This window comes from Amblyomma americanum, chromosome 5 (genome assembly GCF_052857255.1).
Source record: "Amblyomma americanum isolate KBUSLIRL-KWMA chromosome 5, ASM5285725v1, whole genome shotgun sequence".
NCBI classification, from domain to species: domain Eukaryota; kingdom Metazoa; phylum Arthropoda; class Arachnida; order Ixodida; family Ixodidae; genus Amblyomma; species Amblyomma americanum.
The window spans coordinates 61,103,499-61,120,813 of record NC_135501.1 but is presented as its reverse complement, the minus strand read 5'-3'; the positions used below and the strand labels follow the sequence as shown (position 1 = coordinate 61,120,813).

Below are 17,315 nucleotides of genomic sequence, written 5' to 3'. Positions count from 1 at the left end.
AGCTGTGCAGTTGCTATAGATATGTTTCAGTTTTTTAACATAAGGCTCTTCTACGCCCTGATTCCGCAATGCCTGTATGACTGCTGAGGTTTCCATTGACTCACGTGCTTTCTCGTAATCAATGAAAACTAATATGAGGATTGGTTATATTCTGCGCATTTCTCTATCACCTGATTCATAGTGTGAGTATGATCTATTGCGAAATATCCTTTACGAAAGCCTGCTTGATCATTTGGTTGATTAAAGTGTAAGGTTGCCCTGAGTCTATTAGTGATTACCTTAGTAAATACATTGTAGGCAACAGACAGTGAGCTGATCACTCGGCCATTTTTCAAGTTCCTGACGTTTTCTTTCTTAAGAATTAACATAATGTTTGCGTTCTTCCAAGCTTCTGGTACGGCAGAGGTGATAAGACATTGCGTTTACAGGGTGGCTTATTTTTCTAGCACAATCTGTCCTCTGTCATTCAACAGATCTGCTGTGACCTGATCCTCGCTAGCTGCTTTTCTTTTTTGCATTACTCCTATGGCTTTATTTACTTCCTCTTTCATTTCGGGTGGAGGACGCAATCCTGTGCGGTACTGTCTCTATCATTCTGCTATAGACCATGTTTAATTTATGGCCTCCAAAGCATCGCTGGTTGAATAAAGTGCCATCACAAGCGGGGTCCGGGTCGTCTGATACGTACTTATGACACACGTTTAGCTCTCTCCGTGTCGGCTAGTGGCTGGTGTCTGCCGCCCTTCTCTTCGATTGACGCGTCCGTATATGCAATACACGTTGTTCGGCTTACATCAACCGGAAGTCTAGTTGTCGGCTTTTCTTTACGGCGAAGTTTAGTCTCGTTCGTCGTAATAGTTGGGATTTCTCATTGGGGGGGGGGGGGGGGGGGGTCAGCGATTATAGGTGTTTGCACTGTTACCGCGTTACCGCGTTGTACAAGGGCACTATGGGCCCAATGTGCTTTCGCTTCAGACTTCTTGTTGCTTTTCGCTGATCAACTAGTTCGGTCAGTATATTCATCTGCGCAAAATTGCGCAAAATAACAGTTGCGGCATGCCACCACAGATAGCAACGCTCGGCGTTGCGGCCACGAACACTCCCGTAAAAGTGCCAGGTGTGTTCACAAAGCACGGAGCAGCGCCAGCTGCGCAGCGCGATTTTCGCTGCTCCGGTGACGTCACTGCGTGGATCTTTTTCACTCGCGACCTTAGCTGGGCTTTTCCGGTGACACTTCTAGGCCTGCGTGATGGACGTACTCATCTAGTGTATTTAGGGCATTTCGCAGATAAAAATTCCGTGTCTCAAGCTGTTTATCGGTAGACCAAAGCGTTACATCGTCTGTGTAAATAATGAACTGCACCTCTTCATGTGGTGGTGGGAGCGGAAAAATACGTATTTCGCCAGTTTCGGTTTATATATCAAATACGGAGTTTTTTTAAAAGCAACAATGTAAATTAGTTAATTGAAAAATAGCTGCGATATACAATGTGAGATCCGGCGTTGTGTTGATGTACCGCCAAATGATTCCAGAAGTTAAAATGCATTAAAATTTATGGAAGAAATAATGAAAACCACGAGAAATAGAGAAGGGGGCCCCTCTTATCTCTGACGACCAGAAATGCATTTAGCTAATAAAACAGCAGTAGCAAAGAACAAAACAAGTGAAGGGAGATTGCTTTTAAACAAGGGTAGACCAATCAAAAGCAACCGTAAAGCCAGCGTCAGGTGTGGGTTTGATTTGTCGGCACCCCTATAGCTTTGATCTAATTACTCACCGTTGTCGATCAGCATGAAAACCCTAGAAATAGGCTTTCAACTCCGATGTTCTGCGGAAGCTTATTGTATTATTAATTGGTGCTTATTTTCTAAATGATCTTATTCTGCACAAATAATACAGATGGACATTATCACCTTCAGTGCAGGAATAATTAAATATTTGTTCTTCAGGGCAAATTGAGTTTTGCTTTCGTTATGGTCTATGCCTGTAAACAAAAAGTTAACCGAATAAAGAGGAAGTGAATTTCTCCTCATTACTTAGCGTAACCCTATTCTGGGTGCATATGAGCAAAATCTTCATATTGTTACGGGGATGTCTCTGGAAAGACCTGTGCAGCGATAAACGGAAGTCATCAACCTGAGGTTTGAACAACATTAACTGGCGCCCACTCTCAACGACGTCGTCTTCAAGAACCTCGACAGTCACTGCGCTGTTGTCTGGTAACACTAGCCCCGTGGCAAATTCACCGTCCGAGTAAGTGCTAGGTGGGCGAGAGTGAAAGGAAACGATTGGTATTGATGCGGTTAGCATGCGCTATTCCGGAAGGCTTGTGTAGCAAACAGAGACTTTCGATAGAACGGTGCGATCACGCAGGTCACACCGGTTAGTGGGCGCAAAACACGGTAAGGTGCCTGTAACGAGGCAGACTTTTTTTTTCAACAAGCCCACTCGGCGAGACGGGCTCCAGAGATTCTGGATCCTAGATTCGGGAGAGATCCTGGAAAACAGATATTACGGTGTTTACTCTCGGAGCGGCACTTCTGAGAACCTTGGCAGGCATAAAGACTGAGGTTGAATGCACATGATAACTGCGCTAGAGACACAGACAAAGATTGGACACCACGAACGCTATAGCGTTCGTGGCGTCCTTCTATCTTTGTCCGTGTCTCTAGCGCAGTTACCATTTGCATTGAATCTAAAGATCACCAACTAGCCCAGCTATCTGCTTTAAATGCCTTAGAAAGACTGAGGAGCAGCGTGGTGGATGGCATCGGCTTGGGCGATGACATCACCAGCATAAGCAGCGATTGGAGTCGGCGGCGGGCAGTATGGTATCGAAAGGCAGCAGTGAGACTCATTCAAAAAGAATATAGAAGGGCGAGTACCAAGCGGCCTCAAGGCGAGAATAGTTATAGGAGAAAGCCGCAAATAGTAGACAGCATCCCGATTCCGCTGATCATTGCAGACATACGTAGCGGCCATTACGGCGCTCGCGGTTTAGACGTACCTTAGGGCCGTTCGTCTGAGGATGATCAGCCATGGTGAATTTGTGCCTGAGAAAGCAGCGGCCACGGTCGGTGAGCAGTTGACGAGGGGCGCCAAGATAGAGTAGGACGTCGTGCCAAAGCAAGTCATCCACATCACTCCCAGCTGGCATGGTGGGCGCAAGGGAACGTGCACCACGCGGTATAATCGGCGGAGACGGCGATGAACTTGTTCCTTGAGGTGGACATCTTAAAGGGCCTAAGTAAGTCAGTTGACTCAGTGGTTAGGGCTCTCGGCTACTGTTTCAGAATACCAGGGCTAGTACCCGTCCGCGGAAGCCGCGTTTCGATGGAGGCTGAACGCATAAGGCGCCCGTGTGCTGTGCGATGTCAGTACACATTAAAGATCCCCAGGTGTCAGCCCGAGCCGCCGTTTAAGCTTCAGAGAAGCGCGCCCGCTCGACTCCCGGGAAAACACCACTCGCCCTGCCACGGACCAGCGAGGCAACGTGCGCCAACCTGCTGGACGGTTCCGTCGTGCTTCTCAGGTCGTCACAAAATTCACCGCATATTCGAAAAAAAATCGGCGCAGCCCGTAAGCAATCACGACCGCACACAGCGTAAATAAAACTAAAACAAGGAGAACCCCGGAGAGCGCGTTACTTTGCGTGTGCTACTGCCCTTTCCACTTTGCTCGCCGGCGCGGCGTTAAAGGAAACATGGCCGCGTGCGCCGTAGATTGTCCGAGAATGGCCGAGTAGTTTCTACTCATTGTCGACGGAGGGGACGTAGCCTTGACCTAAGCCTTGACTTAAGCGATGGCCTCTCTGCTTTGCTCTCGCGCCTGCGATGGCGTGACGCTAAAAGGATTTGGACGCCTCTGGAACCCGGTTTCCGCGTTTGACCAATGTGGTCGTGCGCCCGGCGCGAGAAACAGAAGGGCATTGTGCCGCTGATACTGCGTTCATGTGCGCATCTTCCTTGGGACGAAGAACGAACAGACGCAGAGCGCTCCTATAAATATGGATCGTTAACCGCTGTCTGTGCGCCCAAGGCGCCGTTCAAGATTCAGAGAAGCGCGCCCGCTCGACTCCTGGGAGAACACCACTAGCCAAGCCACGGACCAACGAGGCAACGTGCGCCAACTTGGGGGACGGCTCCATCGTATTCCTCAGGTCGTCGGACTGTCGCAGTGCCCGGTGAACAAATTGTGTTTTGTTTGTTTGTCCCTCTCCTTTGTTAGTGCACTTTAGGTGCAAAGCTTTGGTTGTATTGTATTCTCTCTGAAGTGTTACTTTGCACGAGTTGCATTGTATCGCAAATCACTTTGTATGTGCTTGTACGAGTGATTGTGAAATCCTCTGTATCGTCTCTTTGCTGTAGAAAATTTGTTTTGTTTGTGAACCTATGCTTCCCACCCATTCTCTGGCTGGCGACCGGCGAAAGCTGGGCACCTGAACACCTCCCCCTTGTCACTTGGTAGCTGGTCTCCTGCTGAGCTAGTGGCGCTGAGTCGAGGGCATGTCCTTTGCGACCGAGACCGCTACCCCCACACTCTTTTAGTGTGTCTGGGAGTGCAAGCTAAAGTGCGCGAAGGGGTGACACCAGGTGGTCGAAATTATTCAAGACTGCTCCACTACGGCAGCTCTTTCTTCTTTCACCTACTCCTTTAATGCTTATCTTGCGGCGCTGCTCAAGTGTCCACTGAGACTCGAGAAAGTTACTTCTCTACTTACATTCCACAAAAACCAATTTTCCAAAATTTCAAGGAAGTCAAGACCAGCACGAGAAAATAGCGCGGCCGGGGTGCCAATCGGATGCGAATTCCCAACAGACGGAACTGAGGCCTCCTTCCGGCGTTCACGGCGCTCGAAAGCGGCCACATAGCGTTGTACGGAGTGATAGAGGCCAAGCCAGAGGAAATGCCGGCGATCGCGGCCATATGTGCAAGCGCTACGAAGGCGATCAGCCGCCGGGGCATAATGGATTTGTTCGACGATGACAGAGCACAGACGTTGGCTGCAGGCAAGCAAGAGCTCAGCGCCATCAGGTCGGATATTACGGCGCTACTGAGAGTCGCCGTTGATTACAAACATCGCAAGCGAAAGGTCAGGGCGGTCGGCGGGGGGGGGGGGGGGGGGGGGGGGGGGGGTCGACGATTGTGCACACCGTTGGATCCATACGCTGTTCGTCGGCAATGAGGGAAAACTCCAAGACAGACAACACACATACTTCACAGCCGCATTATTTACAGGATAGGTGTAAAGACGGAACGACAGGACAGGTAGTCTGCATCTTGTTGGAGCCAGCCAGCTCTGTGAACGGCGAAAAATGTATACCCTTGCTAGCGCAACGCGCAACTCCCAAGGCGATCAATGGGGTCTTTGAAGGAAGAGAGGCAGTGTAAAGCGTGACGGTCGGTAACAACAGAGTAAGATCAGCCATACAAGTAAGGGCGGAATTTCGCAATGTCTCAAACGAGCGCCAGGCACTCCCGCGTTGTCATCGAATAATTCTACTCCCTTGAAAAAAAGAGGAGGCTTGGATAGGCAATCACGCAGTTTTGGTCGAGTTGCTGCTGAGCACGATTGGCGCCAATCCCGTGAACGCTCGCGTCGATGCAAAGTTCCGTAGAGGCGGATGGGTAATGAGGCTTCATAAAACATCAGTGTGGCCTTGGCCCCAATAGAATGGAATGTCTTTCGTCAGAAGGTTGGTGTGAGGGCGGGCAACTTTCGCGTAGTTGGGGAAGGGCCCGCGAAAATAAGAAAACACCCGATGAAACAGTGCACGTTACTAGACGAACGTATAGTGAGGAAGGCACTGACGGCGCTAACTTTGTCGGCATGAGGCTGAACGCCAGCAGCGTTAGCCAAGTGGCCCAGGACTCGAATGTAAGAAGACATCAAGAACTTTAATGTAGCTGCTGGGCTCGTTAGTTGCCGTACATAAAAAGAGCATTATAGCGCCAAGACATCCAACACACAAGAATGAAAACACGTGCGCTATACTCAACTGTTTAATGAGGGGAAAGCGCTCGTCATATATACCCTCTTCAAAACCTAAGCGCATGTGCACGCGTAGAAGCCAACCGAGAAATGTAAAAAAAAGGTCTTATCATAACTGGCGCGAATAAATTTCATCTCAGCCTTGTAGAGATGGGTGTGCCACTGACATTGTTTGAACACAGATGATTTTATGGTAAAAGGCTTCCAACTTACACGTAATGTTTTCTGTCTGCTTCTAATCAGGATCATCGCATCTAAGAACAGTGCTGAAGAAATTTCTGTCCCTCATTATTTTTTAGACTTTCTTGCATGCTCCCTAAGGTGGTTTTCATGCAACGCCCGTCTGGCCAATGCAAGATTTTCCGCACGACAAGGAAATCTCGTAGACGACATTGGCGGCACGCGCCGTCGCATAACATGCGCAAACCAAAAGATTGGCTTTCTGAAAAGGCAAGAGGCATGGTCAGCGTTTCGTAAATTGTTCATCCAATTAAAGTCATATGATCGATTGTTATGAATTTAATTAAATGTAATTTTATTTATTACACTTTTTAATTTGCTGGCGCACTCAATAGACGTTCTGCAGTAAATAAAATAACCAAGAAAAATATTTCGCCATTGTCAGCAATGAAATCGACTGGCTAATAAAAGCCAAACGTACCATCTCGTGCTGAGCCTAATTATCAAGTCTGCTATAAGTCCACCTGAATCGAGCTTCTCAGTGAAGCGCGTTTTTTTCTTTTTACCTAGTTAGCGTTTATAAGACAATTTTTTCCACTTTTTCATTACTATGCATTGCTGTCCGTTAGTCGATGTGAGATCTTTACAGACACCCATCAATGTTAGTCAGTTTAGTAATTCAACACCAAACTTCAAGCTTGTGAGCCGTCACTTTACATTTATTGACAGTTTACAGCACCGTATCATGGGGCTGCCATATTTGGTCACGTGATCACGCCGCCATTACACGCCTCCTGTCTCCTCGGGGCATGCCTCTCCGTGACGGCTGTTGCGTTTGGTGGTTCGGCTCCGACAGCCAGTGTTTTCGCTGATATTGTTGTAAAGGGGTGGGAAAACGACACTATGGTTGGGGCAAAGCTTCAAAGGACATGTAAGAGCCCTAATTTGATCATTTGAGAAGTGAAAACTTAAACAGGCTTGTTGTAGCGGAGAATAGCTCAGCTCTTCGCCTCTCCGAATCATCGAATGGATCGCCTAGATGCTTGTCTTCGCTTCTGATGAAGGTTTTGCTAAGTGATTTTTATTGTTATTGTCTTAAACAGCAAAGGTATACAGCTTCTGCGGCTGCGCAGGTCGTTGTCGTATTGGGTAGATGCATGCAGACATAGCTCGAAAACATTCACATGCATGCACATCGTACGCATTTTTTTACAACCTGCCAACGGTACCTCGGCAAAGTAAAACTTTTTGTACTAATTTGTTAAACACAGAAAGGCGACAAATATAAACGTGTACACAAATGTTAACTATCACGTCAGCAACAACATTCATCAAGCAGCCTTCATTAGCAGGCGTGCAACTGCTTCGTAGGATTTCCTGATATAAACATAATTACGCGCATAGCAAAGCGTATTTGCTAACTAAGTTCATAATTATGTCAGCCTTACACAAAATGTCCCGATGTCTGGGAGGTAAGTAATGAGCTTCACTGTGAGCGCTGACCTGCGCGTTCACTTTTAGTGACAGTCTCGCATGGACCGCGAGGAAGGGGCAACCAGACAGCACAGCAACCGTAACGCACATGCTTTATTCTGAATATGCTCCACGAAAACCGCGCTTCCCGGAGCGAAGTTCAAAAGTAGCACCAAGACGGCTTGCAACGGGCGGACTTACGGCAAGCGGTGTCCGGTTGTAAATCTCTGCACTGCATAATATACAGCAACAATATGCAGGAGCGTCATCCTTTTCCGTTGCTGATACGGTCTCTGGCACTTCTGTTACTAATCAGCACACTCCTTAACCTAGGAGCAATGCGGTCTCGCTGAACACGCAAGCGCAATGGCCAGCAGCTGACAGGACGCTGTCACGGTTTTGGCTGCGGAACAGCTTGTTCATGCGGTTATGTTGTGCACTTATCCTCGCAGACCTTCCAAGATCTAAACTTTTCTTTCTAGACTAGCTATCTAGCGTTGGCGGACGTGTTTGTTGTGTTCGCTCGTTCGGAATCGGTGCAAGGCGAACGAGCGCAAACAGTGGCAGTGCATCCTAGTGTAGTTCGGGGCCGTGAAGCTCGCAAACGATCCCATGCCACAGCTTTAAGTCCCTATCAAAACTACAATCCACAAGCCACCAAATTCTCCCTCTGCCTCTCCGCATCTTCATAGAAAGAACACATACGGCAGCCACCCGCGATACTTCTATTACTGCGTCGCTGCGTTCACGCCGGCGAATTACGAGGCCCGTAATAGTGCCGAGTTCCCAACGTATCTCTGGCCCCATCTGGTCCCAAACGGAAGAACTGCGCGCTTAAATGGTCTATACCACCACTGAAACGGAGTGGTAATGATTCACTGTAATTTTACGGTGCGACGTTCCATGTTATGCATTTTGCACTATACATTCTGTGCGATAAGGCGGAGCAGGCACCCTATATTCCTCCAGTGAACCTTAACACCGTGCATTTAAGAGCTTATTGGGAAATACTGAACCAAAAAACGGTATCTTTTTTACCTCTCAGAAGCACCTTTTATGGATGGGCATATGACTGCGCCCATGAAATGTCTTTGAAAGCCTGTTGAATACTAAATCGCGCGCACTACATATTCAACATCCTTAACTATGTATCCAACCTTGTCGCACAACAGAGAATCCTGGCAGGAGGAGCTTCGATCAGTTGAAAAAAATCCTATCCAAGGATGGCTTCAACGATTGGCCGTGGGTCAGAAAGAATCAGCATTTATTTGACAATTTTAAAGACGTCCTCCTTAAGACAGGAATGACTCCTCTGTTCAGCGTGTCCGTCACGAGGGACATGAAGGACTTGTCGTCCAACATAATCAATGTAAGTAATCATTACCGATATTAAGACAACGAGTGATCATGAACCATGTCGCCAGATAAGAATTAACGCCAGCTTTCCTTTCAATAATGAACATAATGTAATGTCTCCGGCAAACGCGGATTTCAGGTGCATCGCAGAATAACCAGTACGATTTATCATTCGCACCCTGCAGAAGTCGCCCAAGTAGTTGTGTTGTCGCACTAAAAGCCCTTTTCAGGTCGTGACTGTGTCGAAATGGATTACGGTATATCACCGGCCAAAGGCATTTGTTGAAATATTGTTCTTGCACTGGCAGGTAGTAGAGTTAGTTGGGCAGACTAAAGAGATTCAGAGGGATTAGGGCGGATGAGTGGAAGGATTAAACATGCAAAGCGAGGATGTAGAGGAAAAAAAACTTCCACTGCAGCTATTGCGTCATTATAAACCCAAAATTGCTTACTTATGCCATGTTTTTAATTACGTAATCATTACAAGTGTACAGACGTGGTGTTTGTGCACATATACCTTACTAAATATCTTGTTTTAAGTCAAATGTACCCCTTTCTAATCCCTGTCTTTATGTAGCTGGATGCAATGTGTCCACCGTTTTCAAGTTTCCTTTCTTAAGACTAGTTTCTTGATCACCGTAAATATCGCAGCGGAGATGATTGCACATTTTCTAGTGCGGAAATTGTCTCTATGGCGTGCATAAAAGACAGAGAGAAGGCTCCAACAGATAGTTTCAGAGCTATTTGGATGATCCCGTACATTTGATTCACTGAGACTAGCACATAGAAGTCTTGGAGCTTGTACTTCCTGTTAAAGCAGTCGCAACGTGCAATGAACGAAGTGTCGTACTGTTTAAGGAGTTAATGGATTCACGCGAAACCATTCTTTTTCATGGGTGCTTTATTTCTAATGTAGCAATTTTATTTGTCGCGTTGTGTTAATTCTTACTGTACAACTTGAAACGACCGATGGCAACAAGATATGAAAGGCACGCGCTATTTGTTTTATTGCTGAGACGGCTGGAAATAATTTCTGCCACTTCAGTTTGAAAAAAATTGGGAAACGTTATTTATTCAGTTTTTCAAAAAAAATCAACAAGAAAAACGTTGCCTTTGTTTTGTACGATAAACAAGAACTCAGCATAACCAAACTTTCCAAGGCGATGAAAGCGTAAGGTGCTGACAAGCTATACAGATTGCTCGAAAAGAAAGCTAACGCCGATTTTTCAATTATAGGTAAGAGAGTTATTTCCTGCAGCAGAGTGAGAGATAAGTCATCATTTCTGCTTTCAGCTTGACCAAATATCCTTCCCTCTGCTGGGAAGAAATGAGCTCATAAAACCACGCAATTCTGCCTACAGAAGAAGCGTTGAAGCTTACAAAATCCTCATGCAAACAGCCTTCAGTATCATGCGACCGGAAATGAAGCAACGGAAGGCCAGAGAGCTCGCCGAAGAAGTATTCGCTTTCGAAAGTGAAGTAGCCAAGGTAAGGCAGAAAATTTAAGAAGGCCTCGTCGATCTGTAAGCTCTTCTAACGCAATTCCAAGATTTTTGTATGAGTGCCTAGGTCATGCTTCCTCTAAATAACCCTGAGTTCTTAAAATGTAATGGTAGCAGCGCTCGTATATAAGAAGTTAATCTGATTTCAAAAAAACTTTTTAAAATGAGCCAGGCAGATGAATTGAATCCTTGCAAGAAGCAGTGTTAGCATTTTCTATGAGCAGTGCATGTCAATGGTATATTCCTTTGAGAAATCTCGCACGTTCTCATTTAACAGGAAATAAGTTTTAATACTGTCCTCAAGAATTTAGCGTAATATGTCCTGAAAGACTAGGTCCTAATCAAGGGTGTCAAAATATTACTGCTAATGGCAGTCAAAACCACGCGTACAGCAGCGTTCTAAAAAATTAGGATGACGCTTACGACTCACCTTAAGAGCAGACGCGGCAGTGCCTTCTCCTCCTTTTGTTCCTTTTTTTCGCATTTCTCAGCCATCCACAATCATATTTAACGCACACCGATTACAATCACATTTACCGATCACTTTGATCATTACCAATCCTCAATCACAATTATCAATTACCATCACCAATCACTATCTAAGTTACACTGCACGACATAGTACGTCACTATAGGCTCATACACATGCACACCATTGTTTTCAATACTATCAAGCACCATAACACCACCTTTTCATTCCGAGCGATTTCTTGCACGTAATTAGTGCATTAATATTTAGTTTTTATTAATATAAGATCAGTACACACCCCAAAAACACGTTATTAAGGCCTACACTCCTCAACCCGTTCACTAGGTTCCCCTCTAACACGCTTCAGCCAACGGCCCTTTGTGGCCTGTGCGTTGCGTGCCCACTTGGCACGCAGAGGGCCTGGGTTCGAACCTGAATGCCGGCAACTATTTTATTTGTCTATATTCTGATTTAGGGAATGGTGGGATTTCTTCCCGACCGACGACGGACGAGCGACACCGCGTTTTCACCATATCTAGCTCCTTACGCCATCGCGTAACACGCAAGCTAGCAAGTTAGACGCATGACTGGGAAGTTCCTAGAAAGAGTAAAGCTCTCCTGAAAAATGACTCACTCCAGAGAAAAAACACAGAATGCAGTTTGCTATGACGTTGTAACAGGAAATTTTTGGTCACAAGAGTTGCGACACTTCCCATAATGTTTATCTTCTACTTTCGCAGGTATTTATGCTGGCTGTAACCAAAAATTGCAAGTACTCACGAGCGCCATCGCCTCGTTCATAAAAGCGGAGGTAGTACATCCTGTAGTACCGCGAATTTCACGTGGAAAATGATTGGTTTTGTTTGGTTTATGGGCGCTTAATGCCCCAAAGCGAATCAGGCTATGAGAGACGCCGTAGTAAAGGGCTCCAAAAATTTCGACCACCTGGGGTTCTTTAACGAGCACTGACATTGCACAGCACACGGACCTCTAGAATTTCGCCTCCACCCGTGGAAAATGATCGAACACTGAGGGCCGAAGCGGTGAATGAACCCTCTTACGCTTCCAATTGTATCAAGACCGCCAGAACGGAGACCCTCGTTAAGCTCTTCAGAAGTGAAAGCCACTGAAATGATGGGCTCGCTATGGCATACACATGAAATAAGCCCAAAGTTACCGAAACCAAGGCGAGGAAAGGGGAAAGCTTCAACATTTCAATAGAACAGCACTAAATAAAACCCCCAGTCTTACGCACATGCACAAGAAGTATAATGTTGTGTGCTATGTTGTAGTCAATGAAACATAAGCAGCTGCGGCTATAACACGCCGAGTTGAAGGCTTCGTATGCCATCTGGGCGAAGAAGTGAGAAGTGATATCCCAGGGTAATGAAAAACTCTGACCTTTGACGACTGGTGCCATCCAAAAATTTATGGTTTTAGTGATAAAACTTTTTGCGCCTTATATAGAAAAGTGGTAAGGGAAAGGCAGGGAAGTTAACGGCAAGAACCTTCCGGTTGGCTACCCTACACTGGAGGAGAGGGATGACGAGGGCGTAAAAGAATAAATGGAAGTTAGAAATGCGGTCCGTAGCAAGCACGACAAGCAATTCCACACCCGCTGAAAATCACAGGCCGCCGCAGCTGTAGCCAGCACACCTTGAGGGCTGCCGAGCGCTGCGACCCAAGTAGAACAAAGCGACACTCCTTCATCACTAATGGTAACTTCCAATCGCAGAGTTGGAGCACTTCGGGAGCAACGTTTTCTGCTCTTTTCGGAGCTACTGTATTCCAAACGCAGATCTGAGGCACGGATCGCGTCTTCCAATCGTAGACAGGGAGCGGTTGCCGAGCCGAGATTGCTCCGTGGAGCAGTCGGAGCTGCTCCGCCGAAATCGGCGGATCCGACCGGAAGTTTGCGTCACGTTCTTTTTCAGCGGCGATAGCAGCGCCCTACATGCTCTGGCCTGCATGCTCTGGCCAGAGCAAGTGTACTCCAATCGCAATTTTAGGTCGCGCGCTCTGCGCCGGATTCAGGCGCTCTGTCACAGAGCGTGCAAACCGCTCCGGGCCTGCGTTTGGAATTCACCATAACACAGGGCAGTCAGGCAGCGCAGATGTTCCACTGGGAAGAAAGGCTGCTTGCCGTTGCCGATTTCCGCCTTCAATTGATGAAACTCAGTCGTGCATCCGAAATGGCTGAAAATTATACGTTATTTTATTAAAAAGACAAAAAATACTAAACCAAGCTGGATGAGGGATGAGGGATGATGGATCCACGAGCTCTCCAGAAACTTATTTAAAAATGAGCTTGTCTCAATAGCTTTTTTAACTATAATATTCAAGCACTTTGCAAGGCAGCATGTCTGAGTAAACGAAAGAAAAGCTGGCTTTCATATCAGACCCATTTTTAACATTGACGTGCTCAGGCTTTCCTAGTTTAAAACCTAGCGCAGCGATTTTCATAATCGAGGCTGGAAATGTGAAAATTACCCACTTGTTACACTAAAAAAGAAGCGCAGGGCTGGCGAGGGCAAAGAGCACAGGACAGTGCGCATATTTATTTACCCTGTGTTGGTTCAGTGGAGGTTAGAGCGTGTTTTTCTGGACGATGAAACGCAAAAACTAGGAAAAAAAACTACTGATCTTGGAGGGGGGGGGGGGGGGAGGGGGGTGTAACATTTCAAAGCAGCCCACAGGATACAAAAGGACGGTGCAGTGAAAGGGACAGTATTGTTTTGACTGGCTGTGGTTCTGCAACGTGCACGTGCATCGGTCGGTAAACGGGTGGTTTTGCATTTTTCTTTCAGTCAAATACGCCCTCCATGTCTGGCATTCGATGCTGTGGCCTTATGCTGAGCGGCCAAACACTGAAAACAAAAGGAAATACTAGCTGCGTCGGCCATCTCGACCTGTACTTATGAGCCTTCAGGAGCGCTCTGGCAATTTCGAAAGTGTGATTCATTAATGGTACTGTGACTTATGATAAAGTGACAGGTAAATCCGAATGGGAAACTAAATCTAGTAAGAAAGGCTGCCCCGTAATTTTTTTGTATTCCACCCATGGCTCTTTGGCCTACACTTCCGGACACGTGCGACAGCGGCAGCAGCGGCGCTCAACAGCTAGGAGGAACGAAACTGGCCGACATACTGTGACATGCGGTTTGCTTGTCTACCGCCTTTTGTCATGAGAGTCACCTCGCGTAACAAAAAAAATGACTGAAGATATGGCCACAGCAAACTGTACCACAGTAAGCAGTTGCAGTATAGACACACACAATGCGCAGGCACTGACAACACAAGCCTGGCCGGATTACGTACTCTCAGCAACATGGAAGGAACCGGAAGGCTGTAATGCAAAAAAGAAGCTTGCTGTGCTCTCCGGGTGGTAATCAGGCTTGCGCCAACGCATAGCCAATTGTTTACCTGGTGCCTAAATTTATTCGGCTTGTGCCGCGAGGGTGCGGAATGTGCGCCTGGCTGCATTTTAATTTACAAGGTGTTTAAGCGAAACTTTACATAATTTTTAAAGGTAGGCTTTGTGAGTTCGAAGAGAGCTTTTTTCGGAGTAGCATTGTCCGTGGTGTAGTACATCAGAATGCAGTTAGGACGTGCTAACTGCTGGCTGTTTAAACTAATACTGAATACTCAACTTTTTAACTATTACCGTTAGAGTCCTTAATTATTGAGGAGCATGTAGACCCCCGTAAGTAATATTCATATTAGTTTTTAGAATTTTGAACAAGTGATTACTGTCAGCGCTATGGCCCAACAAAGTTTGGCTATTTCGACGAGTTTCGTGCACTGCTGAGGTTGCTTTGCCTCCAAGCCTCTTTAAAGTGCATGTAATGTGGCGCATTGCAGCCAAACTATGTTGTGCCACAGTGCCGAAGGGAACCGCATTTTGTAATTTCTAAATACTGATATAGATATTACTTGGGGTGGGCTTCACACTTCTTAATAATTAATGACCTAAAAGTAGTAGTTGAAAAATTAACTATTCCTTATTAGTTAGCCAGCATGTCAGAAAGCAAGTCAAAGCTATGTCTAGATTGCGGACAATGGTGTGCTGAAAAAAGCGCTCTCTTAACTCATAAAGCATATTTATAAAAAATGTGTGAAGTCTTAGGTGAAGCACCCCGTATAGGAACAGCCCCCATGTGAATGACATCAGGTGTGCTATAACTGGGAATTGATGTAGTATGGACTGTTAAAAGCAAGAAAGATTGTTAAGAACCTCGATTGTGTCCCGAATTTACGTTTCAGGCAGAAAAAAGCCAGCCTTGTCGTTATCGGCCGAATTATGAGACAGCAAGTTATCGCTATAAGATGACTGTCCGCGTTTAGTTTGTCTAAGAAGGAATGCGAGTGAACGACGTTATAAACATGGCGCCAGGACTGGTTCAAAGTGTGTGGCTGGTAGCGTCTTTAACACCTTCTGTAACATGCAGCCAACCTCATCCAAAGCATTAATCCTTAGTGTTTCTTCCAGCATATCTCTGTGCACACCACCCTAGATATCGGGTTCAGGATTGCAGTTTTAGTTGCACTGCGACTGCTTCCACCTGTCATCTGTGCATCAAGGGACTGGCTGAAAAAGCCTCCTTACTGTGCGCCCTGATGATCTGCCAGGCTATACTAACTGCGAATTGTAGCCAATATCCGCTTACAACTGCGATCCGATATTCTTGGAAATAACAAGGCCTATTTTCTTCATTTTTTTTTCAGAGAACTGCATCAAAAGAGGAGAGGCGAAATGCGTTGAGACATTACAAGAGAACGACAATAAGGACGCTTGAGGGAAAATTTATCGGAGTAAGTGCAGCGCTTTTCGTACCCCTACCTTCTACTCTTCACTGTTAGGAAAGTTTGGGTACATGGATGGAAGGTGCGTTGGTTGAGAGTGCGCTTTTACGCACGCACTTGTACGTTCTAATGTCGGAGCGTCGCAGAGAGCACGAAAGCTGATTAGTGAATGTGGCATCCACGGACCTTATTTCGCACTGGGGAGAGCTAGAATGCAGTCAGTTTTTACCACTTTTGTGCAAGCACAGGGCTTGTTGGTTCTTCAGTTTATCCCAGAATATTACATGGATAAGTGTAGGTTGTGTGTGCAGCCAAGCCTTCAATTGATTGTTTATGGGGGTTTAATGTCCCAAAGCGACTGTGGCTATGAAGGCTGCCGTCGTGAAGGGCTCCGGAAATTTGACTGCCTGGGGTTCTTTAACGTGCCGTGACAACACATAGTACACAGGCCTCCAGAATTTCGCCTCCATCGAAATTTGACTGCACCGGCTGTGATCGAACCAACGTCTTTCGGGTCAGCAGCCGAGCGCCATAACAACTGGGCCGCGGCGGCGGCTCAATTGTTTTTTATTGAGAGTTCGCTTACATGGATTATGTCCGATGAGATACTTCGTTCTGTATGGCGCCGCTGCGCGTGAAGGTGATTGTGAGTATTGTCTGTTGCGTGAACTTAAGTTTACAGTTGTAAGTCAGAGCTCGTGGTCTTCGGTTTAATGACCATATTTTTTGGCATTGTTACCATGAACCCTCATCAATCTTTTACAATCTTCGTCACTCCTCCTTCGCGATTAGTTTCACCTCTTCGGCACCCCCTTTCGATATTATCTGTAAGGGCCCATATGTCCGTTACCACTTTAAAATAGGCTAGTATGTATGAGCTGCTTAAATATATGATTACTGGCGAATGGAAACACGCAGACGTGTCAACAGGCACGACAAATGCTAACATGTGTGTGGTGTCTGCATTTCATCTTCGTCTTTTAATCCGCCAGCAATTCCGAATTTTAGAGGCCCATACGTGGAGTTATACTCAACTATTCTGGACAAAGGCAATTTTGAGTGGGAAACCGCTCATGAACGCAGTTTTTTTTGCATTTTTCAAGCTTTCACTATAACAATTAATATGTGCACAAATTACCCGACGGCACTCTTGATTTTATTTCTATTAACGTTTTTGCTAACGTCATAAGCGTTCCCCACTCGTTTTCTAGGCAGTCTTAACGGCTCAATTAAATGAATGGAAACACTTTAAAAGAAATATTTTGCTACATGTCAGCAGAATGAACCATTACCTTTAATATTTCTATAACAGTGTCTTACAATTTTCTAATTTTCAAATTTTTGCCCGAGATTGTTGGACATGAGAGTTTGTGGGTTGTTTTTGAAGAGCAGCACCTCTGATAGTGCGCTACGCGGGAACGAATAGACTTTGTTAGATTACAATACACTAAAACTGTATATTTCACCAAGAGGAACACAAGCTTACGGGATCATTACCTGGGCAGCATATGCAGGCTATCAAGCCTCGCATTAAGGGCG

At 46.1% G+C, this 17,315-nt stretch overlaps 1 protein-coding gene across 4 annotated transcripts in view; it reads left to right on the top strand.

Annotated features, from left to right (window-relative positions):
* LOC144134734 (neprilysin-1-like) overlaps positions 1–17,315 on the top strand; it is a 147,814-nt gene that overhangs the window by 88,474 nt on the left and 42,025 nt on the right. For all 4 annotated transcript variants that reach the window (XM_077667576.1, XM_077667578.1, XM_077667577.1 and 1 more), the window contains 3 exons: positions 8,819–9,015; positions 10,296–10,490; positions 15,699–15,785. In XM_077667576.1, coding sequence (XP_077523702.1) covers positions 8,819–9,015; positions 10,296–10,490; positions 15,699–15,785 — 479 coding nt within the window. The remainder of the gene's footprint in view (positions 1–8,818; positions 9,016–10,295; positions 10,491–15,698; positions 15,786–17,315) is intronic.